At 47.2% G+C, this 21068-nt stretch overlaps 1 protein-coding gene across 2 annotated transcripts in view; it reads left to right on the top strand.

The window, feature by feature from the left end:
- ACSS2 (acyl-CoA synthetase short chain family member 2) overlaps positions 1 to 21068 on the top strand; it is a 948517-nt gene that overhangs the window by 604717 nt on the left and 322732 nt on the right. For both annotated transcript variants that reach the window (XM_069652109.1, XM_069652108.1), the window contains one exon: positions 6608 to 6778. In XM_069652109.1, the coding sequence (XP_069508210.1) occupies positions 6608 to 6778 (171 nt within the window). The remainder of the gene's footprint in view (positions 1 to 6607; positions 6779 to 21068) is intronic.

Raw genomic sequence — 21068 nt, 5'->3', positions numbered from 1 at the left:
GGACGTGGCCCCCTTGTGCCTTCGGGCACAGCCGACCCCGGACTCGGTCGTCTCCGCGGCGGCCAAGAAGAAAGCGGGGGGGCTTCGGCCTCTACGTCGACCTCCCCACCGGACAGCGAGGGAAAGAAATTGGACATGATGGGACGCAGAGTCGTCTCATCGGCAGCGACGACGATTAAGGCTGCAAACGCCTCAGCCATCGTAGCCCGCTACGACAGGGAGTTGTGGTACAAGATTGCCCCCCTGCTGGACTTCCTACCGGATGACAAGAGGGCGGAGGCCCTAGAGATCTTGCAGGAAGGAGAAGTGGCGTCGGACCACGCCATTACGATAGCGACGGACATCGCTGACAGTTGGGCAACGGCGTGTGCCTTAGACGGCGTGGATGGCTCAAGGCAACGGACTTCCGACAGGACGTGCAGACCAGAGTTTTGTACATGCCATTCGACGGGAGCAACCTGTTTGGGAAAACAGTGGACGATTCCCTACAAGCCATCAAGACGGACACAGAGACGGCCGGGCTCTTGGTGTTCTCCAGCAACGACGGCCGCCCTTTCGGAGCGCCGGAGGCAAGCAGGGTGCTTCCAAAGGTTCCGGCGGCGGATATTCCACCTACCGTCAAGCAGCCCGTTCGTCGTCACAGGAAGCCTACAGGGGACGAGGCAAGTCGGGCGGACCCCGCCGTCGTCGCCAGGGAGGACAAGGCGGCAAAGCCTTGTCTAAGCAGGACTGAACCGGCCGTGGGGTCGGGCCCCCACCGAAGCATCCCGGTGGGAGGCCGGCTGGCGAACTTCGTCAGCGTGTGGGAGTCCATCTCCACCGACCGTTGGGTGCTGGACGCCCTGGGCCAGGGTCACGCGCTCGAGTTTCTAAAGAAGTGCCCGCGCGTCCCCCCTGTGGCCAGGAAGGAACATCACGTCCCTCAACTTCTCTTGGAGGTAAAGGCGATGCTCAAGAAAGGCGCCATCAAGCTCGTCCCAAAGAGGCTTCGGGGCTCCGGGGTTTACTTAAGATACTTCCTCGTGAAGAAGAAGACAGGAGGATGGCGTCCCATCCTGGACCTACGACGACTGAACAAATTCATCAAGGCACAGAAGTTCCGGATGGTCACCCTCCAGCACGTCCTGGGTCAGCTGGAGGAGGGCGATTTCCTGTCGTCGTTGGATTTGGAGGATGCCTACTTCCATATCCCCATCCTAAAGGGACACCGAAAGTTTCTCAGGTTCGTGGTCCAAGGGCGTCACTACCAGTTCAGAGCCCTTCCCTTCGGATTGAGGTCGGCACCCAGGGTGTTCACCAAGTGCCTCGCACCGGTGGCGGCGCAGCTGCGCCTGGAGGGGATCCACGTCTACCCCTACCTGGACGACTGGCTCATCCGAGCAAAGACAAAGGAGCTCGCCGCGGAGCACACGGCGAGGACCGTCCAACTACTCACGGACCTGGGATTCTCCATAAACTACGCCAAGTCCCACCTGGTGCCCGCGCAAGACGCACTGTTTCTGGGAGCGAAGCTCGACACAGTGGCGCTTCTGGCCTCTGCGTTGGAGGAAAGGACGAGGGCCATCTTGGGCAAGGTGCAGCGGATGCTGGTTGCGGACGCGGCCAAGGTGAGGTCCATCAAGTCCCTCCTCGGAATGATGTCGTCTTGCATTTATCTCATCCGCCTGTGCAGGCTTCGGATGCGCCCGTTACAGGAGTTCCTGGACGCTCGCTGGATCCAGACGACGGGCAGCTTCGAGGACAAGATCACACTCGACGAGAGCTTCCGACGAGCGATCCGGTGGTGGGGCACCCGTGCGCATCTGACGGCGGGCATGGACTTCCAGACCCCGGGCCACCAGAAGACAGTGACCACGGATGCCTCCCTGGAAGGGTGGGGAGCGCACACCGAAAATCTGCACGTGAGGGGCCGTTGGCTGCCGACATAGAAGTCCCTCCATATCAACGTCCTGGAACTCCATTCAGTGTTTTGGGCCCTCAGGTCCTTTCTTCCGTCCCTCAAGGGCAAGGTGGTGAGGATCTTCACCGACAACACCACCAACATGTTCTACATCAGGAAGCAGGGCGGTACCAGATCCCCAGCCCTGTCCAAGGAGGCGCAGGATCTGTGGCATTGGGCCGTCGCCCAAGGGATGTTTCTGGTAACGTTTCATCTGGCAGGAATAAAATACACCATCGCCGACTCGCTCAGCAGAGAGCTGCGCTCGTGCCACGAGTGGGAACTACGACAGGATCTAGTGGGCCGCCTCTTCCGACGGTGGGGCACACCCCAGATCAATCTGTTCGCGACGGCGACGAACTCCAAGTGACGGAGGTTCGCCGGCAAGTTTCCCCAGCCGAGGAGCATGGGCGATGCTTTCTCGTTCCCCTGGGAGGGCCTGTTCCTATATGCGTTCCCTCCATTGCCGCTGCTGATCCGGCTCATCAACCAGCTCAAGAGGTCACGGTGCAGGATGATCCTCGTCGCACCTGCGTGGCCGAGGCAGATATGGTTCCCGGACCTTCTGGACTTGTCAGCATCCCCGTCAATCAAGCTGCCAGTGGACGCGGATCTTCTCTCCAGGGAAGGAGGCACCATCCTCCATCACGACCCGAAGTCGCTGAACTTGCAGGCCTGGCTCCTGCAGCGTTAGAGTTTGGAGGTTATGACATACCGGCCGACTGCAGAGAGGTTCTTGCAAAGGCCAGGGCGTCCTGAACTCTTAAATGCTACGGACACAAATGGAAGAGGTTCTCTGTCTGGTGCCACGCACAGAAGATTAACCCTCTACGGATTACGGCTCCTCAAGTACTGCCGTACCTGCTGACGCTGGCCAAGGCTGGACTGGCGCACGCTTCCATCAAGATTCATCTTGCTGCGATCTCCCGATACACCAGAACCACGGGACGGACGTCTTTGTGGTCTCATCGTCTGGTGAAAGAATTCATGAAGGGACTGTTCAGATCGTTCAAAGGGGTAGATCAGTAGAAGCACTCCCTGATATTCTATAATTAGAGATTGATTTACTCAATAATGTGTAGAAATATACATATTTTTTTTGAGGTGCGGGGGAGGAAACGTGAACCTGGCACAGGATCACAATAACAGTATAAGTAGAAACAAAAGACGAGGATCCGAAGTTAGGAACCTTCCCGTCCCCTGCACTCTATCATAAGTCCATCAAATGATGGTTCAGCAATTTTTAAATGCATTTGTTGTAGTTAACTAATAATGTTCTGATCAAGTTAGTAGTAAGAATGAACACTCAGTGATTTCGTAAAAAACCCAATAACAGGGGGGGGGGTTTAATTAATGTCACAGTAAATTCACCATACAGATTTGAAGTGAAGAAGCCAAAATGACTGTCTAAAAAAAAACATGAGAACAGTAAACAATGATAGTCCATTTATACAATTTGTGGCTATGGGAATAATTCAGATCGTTCCCGCCGGTGAAGGCCCCGGCCCCGGCGTGGGAGCTCAACGTGGTGCTGACCAAGCTCATGGGACCTCCGTTCGAGCCTCTGCACTCAGCTCCGTTGAAGTTCTTGTCGTGGAAAACAACGTTTCTTGTAGCCATCACCTCCGCACGACGGGTGGGAGAGATCCAGGCCCTTTCCTGCAAGCCCCCGTACTTGACTTTTCACGACATGAGGGTAGTGCTCAGGACGCACCCCTCCTTCATGCCCAAGGTGCCGTCGGACTTCCACCTCAACGAACCCTTGGTGTTGCCTGTTTTCTTCCCGTCGCCTTTGTCGCCAGCTGAAAGGACTTTGCACTCGCTGGATGTGGCTAGAGTGCTGAAGTTCTACGTGGACCGCACAAAGAGTTTTTGGAAGACGTCACAACTTTTTGTGAACTTTGGACCTGTCAATCAGGGGAAGGCTCTCTCGAAGGCTTCCATTTCCAGATGGCTCTCCGGCTGTATCATGTACTGTCATCGGTTGGCAAACCGACCGCTGCCTGGCCGTCCGAGAGCCCATTCCACCAGAGCGATCGCAGCTACCACAGCGTTCCTATCTGGTGTGCCCTTGCTGGACATCTGCAGGGCTGCTACGTGGAGGTCGACGCACACCTTCACGAAATTCTACTTCGTCGATCGGGATTCCAGGGAGGAGTCCAGGGTCAGCCAAGCAGTGCTGCGCAACCTGTTCGCCTAAGGTGAGCCTGGTGAGGAGGTAAGAATTGCTTAATGTTGAGTTTTGGATGTAATGCTTAATGTTGAGTCTTTGCCACCTCCCGTGGTTGTGCATGTGTGTACTGCTATGTATTCTTTTATTCATGAGCATGTGAATCCATGCCAGACCCCATGCTGGAGAAGGAACAAGTTACTTACCTGTAACTGTTGTTCTCCAGCATGGGTCTGGCATGGATTCACATGCGAACCCTCCCGCCTACCCCTCTGCGGCTCTTCACTTGGTCATACTGCCACTTCACGTGCTACCAAATCTGAAGATGGCTGCCAGAGGCGGGGCTTAGGGAGATGGCAGTCATTGGCTGTGGTCAGTATGACGCAGAGATCAGTGATTGGTTACTACTACGAAAGACAGATCAGAAACGAAACTGAGACTGATTTTTCTTTAACGAGGATTCCCAGCCTGATGACGGGGAATATTCATGAGCATGTGAATCCATGCCAGACCCATGCTGGAGAATAACAGTTACAGGTAAGTAACTTGTTCCTTATCACACGGTAGAGGCAGAACACCAGCATAACACTGAGAAAGCAGTACAGAACATCGAAAACAATATGAGGTTCTGGTCTAAGCTTCCCTTGGCAATGATGGGAAGAGGGGCGCTGCTGATGATGGTAGTATTGCCTAGACTATATTTTTTCGGGAACATACCATACCTGATACCAAGGCGATTCTTTATTAAGCTATAGAGCATATGTAGGGAATTTCTATGGCACGGGACTGGGAACAGAATCGCCCTTTGGACGTTGCAGAATATGCATGATAAAGGGGGTTTAAAACTGCCGAATTATGAGATCTATTACATAGCTAGTCAACTACAATATGTGGCCAAGTGGTTATCAGAAGACCCCACCTCAGAATCGAGATTGTTGAGACTAGAGTGTGCCCCATTCTTCCTAAAAGAAGTGATATGGCTGCCCAAATTAGAGTTGAAAGAGCGCTCAAAGATGCTGGTGATGGGATGGATGGTATGGCGAAGACTTGTCAGGTCATGGAGAACCCAAACCCGTGTTCACCACAAGTGCCGCTGGTCGCATTAGCGGGAGGGGATGGGCAACTAATGAATACAATTACGAGACACTGGGAACCGGTGGGAATTGTAACAATGGGAGACATATGGCAAGAAGGGGAGATAAAGGAATTCGGGGCGTTGGTGGAGGAAACTGGGTTGCATGCGGGGCAATATATAACATAGAACAGAATGGTACGGCGGATTAGAGAGACATGGTTGGAAATGGCATTAGATGAGCAACCTGACGCCACCATAGAAACGATATATGATATAGCAGAAGGAGGGCATGAGATATCCAGACTATATGAACTATTGATGTCCAAAGTGGGGAAGGAAGTGGCATAATTAAGACATGATTGCTAAGAAGAGGTAGGTGTACCCATGAGTGACGGGATGTGGGAGCGGGCCCAAGGGTACCACAAGAAAGTGTCTAGGAATGCGAGGCTACAGCAAATACAGCTATGTATAACCCACAGGGCATATATGACTCCCCAAAGAATAGCTAGATTCAAGAACGCAGAACGGCAAACATGCCCCAAATACGAAGAAGAAAACGCTGGGATGACACATATGTTTTGGGCATGCCCAGAAATTGGGAAATTCTGGGAAGAAGTAGCCCACTGGCTAGATGAAAAACGGATCAAAATAAATGTCGAATCAGCGTGGGCATGTTTGGTAGGAGGATTCCCTAGGCCACGCCAACAAAAACATGTGAGTAAATTTAAGGACTTGGCATACATACTTGCCAAGCGAAGAATTGCCATGGGATGCAAGGGATGCAACAGACCTAAGATAGAAGTCTGGTGGAGAGACCTTCAGAAATGGACTGAAGCTGAAAGAGCAGTGTGGCATGAAACAGGGTGTAGAGGTGGGGAGGAAGAAGCAGAAACCCTGACAGCCTGGAAACACTTAGTGGCTACACTGTATGGGCACACCCAAGACTGGTCGAGTGACCAGGACTCTGCTGAGGGCACAGAAAAAAAGAACCCCTTTAGAAGAAATTGATGTGAACTGAGAAGTGGAGTATGCTTGGATGGGGGGGGCGTAGAGGGGCAGGCAGCAGATATTGATGGATAAATGCACATTTTGAAATATTACGACATGTTCCTCAGGTTTGTTGAATGTTGTTTTGTTGGTGATAAAATCAATAAAAATTGTTTTAAAAAAATATTTAAAAAACTAATAATAAAACAACTTGTTTTTGTAACGAATGCATGTTGTGTACACTACAGTAGCTTTCTTGCACAAATGGTTTGCTTGGTGAATTAGCACCTGCATGGTGTTTTTGGTGTAATTCATGTACCTGTCACATGGTGGCGCTATGTTCCGATGTAAGACTACTCATTTTTAGACGCAAGAGATTTTGGCGTTGTAGAGAAGCATAATGTGATCTAACTACCTCCCCCCTTCTATGTTGTAGGGAGTTGTGCACACAGTTGGTGGATATATGATCTTCACTGCTGCTTCATTTAAATATGTGTTTGATTACCACCCTAATGACGTGTACTGGTGCACAGCGGATATTGGATGGATAACCGGACACTCCTATCTCACGTATGGACCTTTATTGAATGGAGCAACTAGTGTCTTAGTAAGTGTTTCTAAAGCAAGCAACCCTTTAAACTCTACTGCTATATGTTTTTGTATTGAATTATGTGTTTTAGTGATCGTTTGGTAGTATATATTTAGTCCTTGAACATATCCCATATTGATTTGAGTGGATTTTGTTCCCTGAAGTTGGACCTTTTCTTTTTTTTTTCATTTATGATACAAAAAATATCTCACACAACAGTTACATTTCAAAAAAACACACCGAAACACTTAATACTAATTTAAACAACATCACTTAAAAGTACTTCTCCTTGATTCATAACACTTGATATCTGTTTAAATGTTTGTTTTAAAACATTTACTAAAGCTAAAATAAGAGACAATTGTGTACTTGCCATGAGTCTGTTCCATAAAAAGGCATCATTAACATTTTCAATTGAATGAACAAGAGATTTAAAATGTATGATTCTCTATTTGATGAATCCAGTTCAATCAATCACAAGATGATAAAGTGTCCCAGTGCAATTTTCTGTGCAAAGTCTGCAAGATCTACGTTGGTGGGGAATATTTAGTTGAAGACCTATTATTTCAAGTGTTGGCAGGCAATTCAATCTTAATTTCATATACCATTGCAGTGCCACAGCGGATGGAAATTTCCTTAAGTACAACCTCAAGACTCTACTGGGAATATAGATTGTTCCATAAGTTTTCATTCTTTTCAATTGCTGCAAATCATCTGTGTCCCAAATGCTATCCCATTTATTAACAGTTCTTGTAAGAGCCAACTGGGTTGATGCTTTATCTATATCCATTGATGCCAGAAATTGCTGACACCTCTCTTTAAAGCTCTTGACAAAGTTGTTTGTTTCAGCAACCATCATTTGCTTCAAAAAGTGAGTTATGCCTAAATCCACAAACTCATAGTGACAAACTCTTATAAATATATATGGACCACCATGATTAGAGTCGCAATTCAAGTCTGATGAAACTAATGGAGACATATTTCGGTATGGACAAGGCTTCTTTTAGAACTCGACCCTCCAGTATGTCTAGGGTTTCCTATCTTTAAACGACATCAGCTATATTCCATACAAGACCATTCAAGTCACCTTGAAGCTAAAGAATTCAATAAAGGGGACTAAGGAATAAGCACAGAAACGTCTATAGATGATTCTAATCATAGAGGTACATGTTCTTTCTTTTTTCGTCTAGCCCCCTTTTTCTCAGTGAGAATACGTTTTTATTAGCAAATACAAGACCTAAATAGTAGAATTCATCTATTTCTGGAATTTTAGTTTGGCTCACTCTCCATACATAGCTCTCTTGAGCTCTTCTGTTAGAGATTACCATTATCTTTGAGTGGATTAATAGTTCATTTGTTCTCCTCCAGGTACTTAGCTACTCAGTCCAAAGCACGCTAAAGACCAGCAGTTGTAAAGTCGAGAAGAAGCAAATCATCCGTATAGGCAATACAACTAGTTTTTAACTCACCACATTTTAGGGGATAAAAAGACCATTCCTTACTGCATTCTCATAGGTCTGACATATATAGATTGAACAATGTAGGGGCTACCACGCATCCTTTATCTTACTCCTTTTTTTATTGGGATATTTCTAGAAAGATCTCCCCTTGTGTTTAGTCTTATTTTAGCACTTTTATCAGAATGGAGTGACCAAAGTATATTCAACAAATCGTTTTCCAGACCCCTCTTATCCAATTTTCTCCATAGGATCTCACAATCTACATTGTCAAACGAAGTTGAGAAATCCAGTACTAATTGGCAGGGAGGTGTCTCCAATGTGCCCGTGTGCCAAGTAAAATGAATATTTTTGCTTGATGATAGCTGCCAAGAGGAAATGGCAAACATCAACCCTTGGGAGTGGATTTTGGTAGACCAACATATTATGGTGAACAAGAAGAAAGTGAGATGTAGCCAAACCCAATCAAAGTAAGATAGCAGAACAGCAAGGTTTAACCTCAGGAGGCATGTGAGAGTGGTATAGGGCTACATTGAGGTAAGTACAAAAATATGCCATGATTTATTATGCCTTTAAAATAGGTACTAAGCAAGTAAATCCTCTAGGCGATTATTTTCACAGGTGTACTATAAAACAGATACATACATTCACCCTAACGAGAAGAAAGAAAGCATATGATTCATAACCAGTGTAATATTAGTAAATACTCAGATGCATGAAAATCAGCAAAAGACACTTTAGTATAATCACAAAACAGCCTCGCTAACACTTTAATGAGTCCAGTCCTAAGATGGTTTGGGGACTTGTGCCCTAAAGTCATGCCTTACAAAGTTACACTTTTCAAGTAGGTTTACTAAGAGATTGGATGATGTCAGTGGTTATGATACAAAGTTCAAAAAGTTGTAAAGTTCAGGTAAGTAAAACATACTCAATCATAGATACTAGGATAGGCCTAGGAAGCCTCTAGTGAAGCAGGCAATAGGATGAGTAAGGAAGCATGGCTCAAAGATAGGCCTGATGGTGTCTTTGTATTGCCCATGCTTGGGGTGGACTTGGGAAGTGTCAAACAACTTCCATCTATGCTTCCTGTTGCTGCACAAGCAGAATATGACCAACTTTGAGGGACATGAGGCGCAGGCACATTCTTCAAAATAAAGTCCCCTTTTCTATAATGGTGTGTGTGGATGTAACAAGTGGGGGCATGTGTTTACTCATGCAATGTATGTGTGTCAGAGGCGGGGGGTGCCAAGTGATAATGCCACTAGTATTTTGACCAGACAGACTTCGAGTGTGTGTAGGAAAGGTTTAATGATGCAGGTGCCACTTTCCAACATGCATTAACTCATACAATAACAATACTGGAACTAACAGCAAAATAACGTGAGTCTGTACTTACATTGTCAGTACTGACCTTATTTGACACATCCATGATGAGTGTTGTTCTTACAGTTGCAGTACTGACATTGCTGGGCAAAGTTACCATGAGTGTTTACACAGTGGCAGTACTGGCATTAATTGGGCAACGTGCTAAGGCAACATGACTGTGTTTTAACAGTAGCTGTACTGTCATGTATTGGCACAGCAAGCATGAACATTACTTACAGTAGCAACACTGGCAATATTGGGCACACAGATTAGATTATTTACATTACTCCCAAAGTTGATTGAATGAACTTTCCAAAGTTGCAGCATCATCACTAATTGTTGCTCAGAAAAGCTGTTTTTTTGAGAAAATGCCACAACCTTTTCTATTTTGCACATTAGCTGATTTTAAAAAAAAATAATCAACACCTTGGCAACAGGCTTTTTTTATTTTTTAAATCAAACGCCATTATCTTTATTTCACCCTTGCATTTCAGAAATATATATTTACATCGGGCTTGGGCCATCCGTCTGGTTATTGTTGTTTTTCGTCTCACTCAGCCCTCAACGGTTGCTCTATATTTTTTCCTTCACTAAAATATTCATTTAACTATCGAGGAGACTTATCTTCTTGGGAAAGCCACACAAACGATGTAGGGATACATCTCCAAGGACACAGCATTTACGTTTACTCATTTTAGATACAATGGCCACAATTCATTGTTGGCGACACCCTTCTGTCTCTTCGAATTATGAGGATTGCATTTCTGAATACATTCTAGTAGGTTCTACTTGCTGTCACATCCAGCCCACCTCACAAGAGAATTGTATGAGAATCAATAGCATTCAAAGCCTACGGGTCCAAACGTTCACCACAGTAGCCTGACAACAATGGACAGCCGACCTTGCGTTAACATCCATGGCAGAATGTCCAAAAAAAAAACGAAGAGGCGGCTAAGCGGCTGCCATGCAAATTAGATCAAACATAACATGGCACTGAAAAGTCAGTGATGCCATTTGTGGGCATACATACACACTTTTGGAAAAATGCAGCTGCAGTAAATGCAGTTACAGTTCTAACACCCAACATAAAAATGGGGCCACCATGAATGACAAAGAGCTATCTTTTTATTGGTCCATGAATGACAAAGAGCTATCTTTTTATTGGTCCATGCCCACCGCCACTGGCATACATGAGTTGCTGCTACTGTGAATAGGACAAAGGGCAGAAAAGGAGTTGACTCTGGTGCAAGTGGTAGCATTGCACCCATGATGTGATTGAGCAATCAGGTCCCAAAAGTAAGAGCTTATCATATCCAAAGATATGAAGGTGTGCAGCAAATAGCCTTTCTTTATAGCAGGGTCCAATTCCAATGTAATTTTATTGCGGCAACATGCCTTCAAAAGTACATAAACACGTATAATGTTAAAATATGTATACAATAAAATCGCAAAGAATAATACTGCCTCACAATAAGCACAGAAACACATAACAAGAACACACTAGAACAGCCATAAAACCATTATATGATTGGTACATCTACAGAATTTCACTTTCTGATCCTTAAAGCTACCCTTGCTATTACTTTGTAAGATCAAAGAAATGACCGTATGCGGGACCAGCAATAAAGAAAGTAAAGCAGGCTTAAGCAACGTAAAACATCTATGCAGCAATACTGGGAGAAGATTCTTCTGCATAATCTGTAAATACCTTGGGCACAAAATGTGCCAAGCTTTCTACCAAGAGCTGGTAATACGGACACGTTAAGGGATTTCAGGGATGACACCAGCAGGCAGAAACGCGGCCAATTGGCAGCAGTTTGAATTGAATCTTCGAAGTGTAATTAAAAATCTCTCCTTGCGGCTGCAGTTCTGAGAGCCCGTAGAGCCTCTGGAGTCCTTGCTGGAGTCTTTCTACTGTGCTAACTGCTTGGAGGGTCATTGTTAAAACTTGCACACGGCGCAGTGTATTCTGGGTCACAGAGCTCTTTTTTTTGGGGCCAGGGGGAGCTCTGACCTAAATGAGACGCCTTATTTTTTAACAGGTAGTCTTATGAGAGTATCTGTACTGTGATAAAAAAGTGAATTCTGTGACTTCCAGTCCTATGAAAGCATCAGTACTGCAGGACTCAAACTCTACTCAGAGAAGTGTAGTCCTGTGGACATTTCTATACAGAGTACAGCAAAGTGCATTCCTTGACATCTAACTCAGGTTGTGTTTAGCAACTTGGTGTGGCAGAGTGCAACAACTGGACTGCATGTCCCAAGAGGCAATCTGCCTACACTTAGTTAATCTGCAATTCTTTCCCCCTATGAGGGGAACAGTGCATTCTCGACCTGTAGTTATGTGGGGATGGCTATACCAAGGCAAAGTGCATTGTTGCTGATTCACAGTTATGGCTTCTTTAATGCGTGAGATAGTGCATTCTGGGATAAACAGTCCAGGGGGGCGGGCCAAATTGGTACAGGATAATGAGGAAGGCAAATTGGATTCCTGTGGTGACATCAGTAATGATTGGGTCGCAATGAATTCTGGGGCCTCAGCAATGTACTACAGGGATGGAGGAACCATTAATTTTGGTACTACTCCTCTGTTGGAAGAACAAGGGGTCAGTTTTCGCAGAGGAGACATCCTCGCGGCTCCTGTGGACGTATAGATAGAGGCACCGCTGCACCCTCCACTTCCTTGCCATCTGCACCTACCGGTGCGTCAAAACCACTCTAAAGACTTAAAACACATGTCAGGTAAGTTCACACAGCATCTGAAAGAGTGGCAAAGTATTACTACAGATGCTTGGGCTCTACAAACTGTTGCCCACGGGTACTGCCTACATTTTATAAGAAAACCTCAGAACTGTACCCCAAGAGGCCGGTCCTTGAAAGTACCAGATCCACTCCTTTTACAGGAAGTTCTAGCCCTGTTGGAGAAAGCTGCTATGGAACGGTACATGCAGCAGAAAATAATCAAGGCTGGTACTCTCCTTATTTTCTAATTCCGAAAAAAGTCTGAGGGTTACGACCCAACTTGGACTTGCGATGCTTGAACAAGTTCCTCCGGAAGGACAAGTTCAAGATGGTCACTCTCTTGCAGATCCTCCAGGCCTTTCAGGTCCAGGATTGGATGGTGTCTTTGGATCTCCAGGATGCTTATTTCCATGCATTTATCCATCACAAGCACAGGAAATACCTGAAATGTCCTCTTAGGATGCTTTCATTAAAACAGTGTTTTTGACAGCCATTACCTCTGCTCGCAGGGTTAGCAAGCTTCAAGATTTATCCCCTAAGCCACCTTTTACAGTCTTCTATAAAGACAAGGTAGTCTTGAGGGTTTGTCATTTGTTTCTACCAAATGGTGGTATCAGAATTTCATTTGGCGCAGAAAATTGTTTTGCCTGCTTTCTACCCTCATCCATCTAAGGAGGAGGAAAGACTCCACAGACTGATCCCAAAGAGAGAATTAGGTTTTTATATTAGTAGGCTCTCTAAATTGAGACAAGATGACCAACATTTTGTTGGCTATTCCGGCAACAGGATGGGACAAAGGCTTACAAACCAAACGCTCTCTCGTTGGATAATCCTGTGCATTTCCAAGTGCTACAATCTATCTGGTAAAGAAGTTCGGACATCACTGGCATGATTGAATCCATCAAGGCGAAGCTAGAAAAGACAGATTTGCGGTTTATAGAAGCTGAGAACAGAGTAGGAGTGGTGGAAGACAATGTTTCTTGGCTGAAGACTGATGTAGCTGCCCTCACGAAACAAGTCCAAGCTGTCACCAGGAAGAAAGGCGAGCTAGAAGCCCGGTGAAGGTGAAATAGTATTAGGATCATTGGAGTCCCTGAGAATAATCTTGAAGGCTCCATGGAAGACTTTGTGGAGAATACTATTCTTTCCCTCTTGGATAAGCTCAAGCTATCACTGCAGTTCACGATTAAGCGTGCCCACCGTTCAATGGCACCTAAGGCTAAGCCCGGGGTGCCACCTTGCCTGATCATCGCCCGCCTGCTAAATTATCGTGGCAGAGATGCGATCCTCCGTCTCGCCTGAGAGATGGGAGAGCTACCGTTAGGCTCCAATAGACTGCACAACTACCCGGATTTTCCTGTAGCTTTACAACAGGAGAGAAGAAACTTTTTGGCAGTGAAGAAAAGACTTTGAGACCTAGGCATGAAGTATGCAAGGTTCTATCCTGCTAAGCTCCGTATAGAATGCCGCAGCAAAACATACTACTTTGCCAGAGGAGGCCATGAAGTTCCTCGGTGAATGTTCCACCGCAATATGAAGATTATTTAACTGGTCTTTGTTTTAACTATGTTTTTTTTCTGTTCATCAATTCTTGTTTATTCCACGTCTGGACGCCCCCCGCTCTTGGGGACCCCTACTCGATAAATATCATTGTGCACAATGCATACTGGGGTGCATGCCCCTGTTACTTTTGTTATTGCCAGTTACAGGAGTAATATTTCTGATTGATGCCATGTTCTTCCTTAGCTGTTGCAGGGCCCGCGCCGCTACCCGTGCGCCAACCCCCCCGCCCAGGCAATGTTGCACAGTATAGTTGGGTGGTTATTCTGGGGGCACTACCTTGTGGGGAAGATGAGGGTGGTGGGTCGGGAAGTTAAACTAGGGATATAAATAGCACTTGGTGACGGCAGAGTAGTTCTATCGCAATATAGGAGATGCAAGGCTTGTGTTATGCCCCACGTGGGGCAGATCATGGTTTCATGGATGTATGCACACTAATAGTGGATGGTAGGTGAACTTACATGTATGAGTTGGAATGTGAGGGGGCTTGGGAACCCAGTGAAACAGAGGAAACCTCTGCTCTATGTAGAACGTCACCATGTTAAATTACTATTCTTGCAAGAAACCCATGCCTTGACCGTGGGCTGTGAAGGGTTCGCCAAATACTGGGGCAAAAAGAGATTTTACACCACATACTCTACACAATCCAGGGGGACGGGGGGCAATGATTTAGCTCCATAACTTGATACTTTTTATGCACAAGAAGGTCCATTTCAACCCATTGGGGCGGTACACACTGGTTTGTGGGTGTTGGCTGGGCGAGGTATGTTATTATTAAATGTCTGCAGTCCCAATGTGGATGGCTTGGCGTTTTATGTTGAACTTGCCGATATGCTAACTCTGTATACCTTGGTGGCCATGCTCGTGGGGACGGGGGGGTGGTTTTAATACTGTCCTAGATGAGAATTGTGATAGATCGGGCCGGTCCCACCGTGTGCTGACTAAATCCGCACTGGCAATAGGTGCGAAGGTGGCTAATCTAGGCTAAGTGGACGCCTGGAGGGTTCTCAACCTGGGGGATAGCACTTACTCATACTATTCTACATTGCAAGATTGTTTTTCACGCATAGACCTCTGTCTGGTTTCTGATGCACTGCTGGGGGGAGGAGGGGTTGACACGGTGGGTATACTACCTAGGACATACTCTGATCACTCTCCTGTCTTGGTGACCGTTTGCCTGGATGAGCTCCCTGGGGTCCATACTAACTTGCGATTTAAAACTCAAGCACTGACAGATGTGGTCTTTGAGACCAACCCGGCTGAGTATGTACTTTATTTTGAAATGAACAGGGGGCTCTGTCCCCTTGGTGGGTACTCTATGGGAAGCATTTAAATGTTATATTCGTAGTATAGCAATGGCCACAGAATGCGGGAGTCCTTGGGGCCATTAGGCGTGATATCTGAAACATTGAAGAAAACCTCCACCTTTTAGAACAGCGGCACTCGTCCCTTCTCCCGGCCACTACATTCTCACAGGTTAAGGCAGCGATAGACGACTTTATAGACAGTGAGAGAACTGACGTTTTTAGGTGCACCAATGGAAGCGAGGCAGTATGGGGAGGGCGAGCGTCCGGATAGGTTACTTGCTCGGTTAGTCAAGCCAGTGAATGGTGGGTGCTGTATCCCGCTGGTCAGGAATGAATCTGCTGCCTTGGTTCATGCATTGTCAGAATTACATGAGGTATTTGAAACTTTTATTCTGGGTTGTATGCGGATAGGGATATGTGCACGGAAGCTGATATAGATAGGTTCCTGAAGGGGCTCCCGCTTAAGTGCGTAAACTCAGTACAAGTCCTTGCACTGGCTTCAATATATGGGCTTTTGCAGGGTCTTCGGGATCCAATGGTGGAGCTTCCTGTTAGATCCTGAGAAGTATTCCGTACTTGGGTATATTAAGGAAGCTTATGGTTCCCCAGGTACAGTCTCTTCTCTGTATAGACTAATACAAGACCGAATAAGTAAGCCTTTAGCAAAGGTACAATCTAAATGGGAGCTGGATATGAATCTAGAGATCTCGGACGACACCTCGGGGGTCATGTGTGCACAAACTTGTGAGGTATCCTTTAACTTCAATTTTCGATTGATACAATTTAAAGTCCTCCACAGATACCATTTTACGCCGGCGAGGCTGAAGCTGTTTTCCCAAGAAACTGCGCGATGTTGTCCTAGATGCGAGTGGGAGGAGGCAGGGTACTTGCATATGGTGTGGAGCGGTCCCAGGTTGGATGATTACTGGAAAGATGTCTGCACTATCCTCACTGATATGACGGGTGTCGAGTTAGACGCCACCCCTATGCAATGTCTCTTTCATGTTTTTGAACACCATAGTGAGAGTGAACAGAAACTGGTGAATTATTCTGTTGCTCGCTATGTGATGTTTGCTACTGCACTGGTCAAAGCCCACGGTAACATCCACTGACCAATGGCTGAAGGCTGTTGTCTGGGCTAGCGATACTGAAGAACAATGGGCTGCTATGAAAAGCCAGCGTCGAACCTCCCGAAAGATATATGGCTGCCCTTCAAGGCCTATATATATCGCACACTTTTGGTGACACCCATCATACTAAATGGACTTATTATAACCTCCCCCCCGTCCACTCCTCTCCCCCGGGCCACTATGTTACTATTGCAATCTTCATTTTGGTTCCCATTTCAACATGGATGTTGCTGTCCAAAACACTTGCTGTTGTCTCCTCTTATGCAATGGCAATAAATATGCCTGCATACTCACTGCTAGATTGTATGCTTATCTTTTGCAAGTAAATTCTGTAATGCGCTGTACCAAGTGCTACAATAAAGACAGTTTAAAAAAGAAAGGAATATACTATACTCATGATCCATGGGTCTTGGGTTGAATTATAAAGAAGTGCTACCCTCTTAAGACAAAGACAATTTCCTTAAGAAAAATGTTTGCATTTGGGCTAATTTGAATACCCACAATGCCTTGCTGGTGTGGCTTGGAACTGGAGGTGAACTTCCAGCAATGGCTACTAGGTGGCGTGTAGTGTGTGACTTGGCTCAAATGGATTATTCTACATATATACGCTGCCTCTCTGCCCACCTTCCCACCCCCAAATCCCTCTCCTTCCTGTAATAATCTGTCTTTGGTTGCCACCACAAAACAGGGTTGACCAAACAGGCTGTTCAAACCACGACATTCCCTCTGCCACATCTGCCATCGGCACAGTGACATTTATAAACTTGGCCTGCTTGGAGCTGCTGGGAGAATGCATTCTCCCAAATGCATTCTCCCATGCATTTGGGAGAAGGTACATATGTATGTCAAGTGCATATACATGAGAGCGACCTACCTTAGGAGCGTCACATTGTCCGGCTTGCAGATGTGCACACACTTTTTTTTCTGGTCGTTTTGCTCTCATTGAATACCCTACTGTGTTCTCATTTCCCACGAAAATGTCGTGCACAGATTGCATGTTCTTATGGGAGTGGCTTGCTCTATAAGTGCATACGACTTACGGCAGGCACACTGAGAAAGAAGCCGGGCAGTGCGAGGCACATGCATGAACACACGAGAAATGGGTAGCAACAGTGGGATCAGGTAAAGAAGCCGGGCAGTGCGAGGAACATGCATGAACACACGAGAAATGGGTACCAACAGTGGGATCAGGTAAAGAAACCGGGCAGTGCGAGGCACATGCATGAACACACGAGAAATGGGTAGCAAGAGTGGGATCAGGTAAAGAAGCCGGGCAGTGCGAGGCACATGCATGAACACACGAGAAATGGGTAGCAAGAGTGGGATCAGGTAATGAAGCCGGGCAGTGCGAGGCACATGCATGAACACACGAGAAAACGGTTGCAACAGTGGGATCAGGTAAAGAAGGCGGCCAGTGCGAGGCACATGCATGAACACACAAGAAATGGGTAGCAAGAGTGGGATCAGGTAATGAAGCCGGGCAGTGCGAGGCACATGCATGAACACACGAGAAAACGGTAGCAACAGTGGGATCAGGTAAAGAAGGCGGCCAGTGCGAGGCACATGCATGAACACACAAGAAATGGGTAGCAAGAGTGGGATCAGGTAATGAAGCCGGGCAGTGCGAGGCACATGCATGAACACACGAGAAAACGGTAGCAACAGTGGGATCAGGTAAAGAAGGCGGCCAGTGCGAGGCACATGCATGAACACACGAGAAATGGGTACCAACAGTGGGATCAGGTAAAGAAGCCGGGCAGTGCGAGGCTCATGCATGAACACACGAGAAATGGGTAGCAAGAGTGGGATCGGGTAAAGAAGCCGGGCAGTGCGAGGCACATGCATGAACACACGAGAAATGTGTAGCAAAAGTGGGATCAGGTAATGAAGCCCGGCAGTGCGAGGTACATGCATTAACACACGAGAAATGGGTACCAACAGTGGGATCAGGTAAAGAAACCGGGCAGTGCGAGGCTCATGCATGAACACACGAGAAATGGGTAGCAAGAGTGGGATCGGGTAAAGAAGCCGGGCAGTGCGAGGCACATGCATGAACAGACGAGAAATGGGTAGCAACAGTGGGATCAGGTAAAGAAGGCGGCCAGTGCGAGGCACATGCATGAACACACGAGAAATGGGTACCAACAGTGGGATCAGGTAAAGAAGCCGGGCAGTGCGAGGCTCATGCATGAACACACGAGAAATGGGTAGCAAGAGTGGGATCGGGTAAAGAAGCCGGGCAGTGCGAGGCACATGCATGAACACACAAGAAATGGGTAGCAACAGTGGGATCAGGTAAAGAAGGCGGGCAGTGCGAGGCACATGCATGAACACACGAGAAATGGGTAGCAAGAGTGGGATCAGGTAATGAAGCCCGGCAGTGCGAGGCACATGCATGAACACACGAGAAAACGGTAGCAACAGTGGGATCAGGTAAAGAAGGCGGGCAGTGCGAAGCACATGCATGAACACACGAGAAATGGGTAGCAAGAGTGGGATCATGTAAAGAAGCCAGGCAGTGCGAGGCACATGCATGAACACACGAGAAATGGGTAGCAAGAGTGAGCCCAGGTAAAGAAGGCGGGCAGTGCGAGGCACATGCATGAACGCACGAGAAATGGGTAGCAAGAGTGGGATCAGGTAATGAAGCCCGGCAGTGCGAGGCACATGCATGAACACTCGAGAAAACGGTAGCAACAGTGGGATCAGGTAAAGAAGCCGGGCAGTGCGAGGCACATGCATGAACACACGAGAAATGGGTAGCAAGAGTGGGATCAGGTAAAGAAGCCGGGCACTGCGAGGCACATGCTTGAACACACGAGAAAACTGTAGCAACAGTGGGATCAGGTAAAGAAGGCGGCCAGTGCGAGGCACATGCATGAACACACAAGAAATGGGTAGCAAGAGTGGGATCAGGTAATGAAGCCGGGCAGTGCGAGGCACATGCATGAACACATGAGAAAACGGTAGCAACAGTGGGATCAGGTAAAGAAGGCGGCCAGTGCGAGGCACATGCATGAACACACGAGAAATTGGTAGCAAGAGTGGGATCAGGTAATGAAGCCCGGCAGTGCGAGGCACATGCATGAACACTCGAGAAAACGGTAGCAACAGTGGGATCAGGTAAAGAAGCCGGGCAGTGCGAGGCACATGCATGAACACACGAGAAATGGGTAGCAAGAGTGGGATCAGGTAAAGAAGCCGGGCACTGCGAGGCACATGCTTGAACACACGAGAAAACTGTAGCAACAGTGGGATCAGGTAAAGAAGGCGGCCAGTGCGAGGCACATGCATGAACACACAAGAAATGGGTAGCAAGAGTGGGATCAGGTAATGAAGCCGGGCAGTGCGAGGCACATGCATGAACACATGAGAAAACGGTAGCAACAGTGGGATCAGGTAAAGAAGGCGGCCAGTGCGAGGCACATGCATGAACACACGAGAAATTGGTACCAACAGTGGGATCAGGTAAAGAAGCCGGGCAGTGCGAGGCTCGTGCATAAACACACGAGAAATGGGTAGCAAGAGTGGGATCGGGTAAAGAAGCCGGGCAGTGCGAGGCACATGCATGAAAACACGAGAAATGGGTAGCAACAGTGGGATCAGGTAAAGAAGGCGGGCAGTGCGAGGCACATGCATGAACACACGAGAAATGGGTAGCAAGAGTGGGATCAGGTAATGAAGCCGGGCAGTGCGAGGCACATGCATGAACACACGAGAAAACGGTAGCAACAGTGGGATCAGGTAAAGAAGGCGGGCAGTGCGAAGCACATGCATGAACACACGAGAAATGGGTACCAACAGTGGGATCAGGTAAAGAAGGCGGGCAGTGCGAGGCACATGCATGAACACACGAGAAATGGGTAGCAAGAGTGGGATCAGGTAATGAAGCCCGGCAGTGCGAGGCACATGCATGAACACACGAGAAAACGGTAGCAACAGTGGGATCAGGTAAAGAAGGCGGGCAGTGCGAAGCACATGCATGAACACACGAGAAATGGGTAGCAAGAGTGGGATCATGTAAAGAAGCCAGGCAGTGCAAGGCACATGCATGAACACACGAGAAATGGGTAGCAAGAGTGAGATCAGGTAAAGAAGCCAGGCAGTGCGAGGCACATGCATGAACACACGAGAAATGGGTAGCAAGAGTGGGATCAGGTAAATAAGCCGGTCAGTTTGGGGGACGCACGTTATTATTATATGTGTTGATAGCGGGAACCTGACTCGGCAGCAATGGAACGCTGTACACATATTCATCTAGGTAGCACATATCAAAGTACTAAACAGCAGGTGGAAAAACATGCGTGTACAATCAGAATTCACAAACATCAGAGAGCAGCTCTGGCCCCAAGACCACTCTAATGGTGTGCAAGAGGCAGACCTCCATACGAATTGCAAATCTGGCGCACTTGCTAATCCCGAAAACCAAGTGTCCTTCAGCCACTGGAGGACTTTTACTCCATCTCCTCCGGCAGTGGAACTGCAAATGGGCGGTTTACTGTTAATATGAAACATTCTTGTACATTTTGACAATTAGAACGTGACAACGCAAAATAATCGGGCCACCCAAAAAATTGCTTATATTTATTTCGCTTTTTGCTATATATGATTGACATTTTCGCGATTGGGTTGATGGCAGCGATCGAACACTGCTTAGTATTCTTGACATCATTGATCTATTCATTTGAATGTACAAAGTGCTTTATCCAAAGCGCTGTACATCCAATTCAAAGAAAGTAGCAACAGA

The sequence above is a fragment of the Ambystoma mexicanum genome, chromosome 3p (assembly GCF_040938575.1).
Source record: "Ambystoma mexicanum isolate Mex_15411 chromosome 3p, UKY_AmexF1_1, whole genome shotgun sequence".
Taxonomy (NCBI): Eukaryota; Metazoa; Chordata; class Amphibia; order Caudata; family Ambystomatidae; genus Ambystoma; species Ambystoma mexicanum.
Note: the sequence above shows the minus strand (reverse complement) of the source record. Positions and strands in the feature narration are given on the sequence as shown.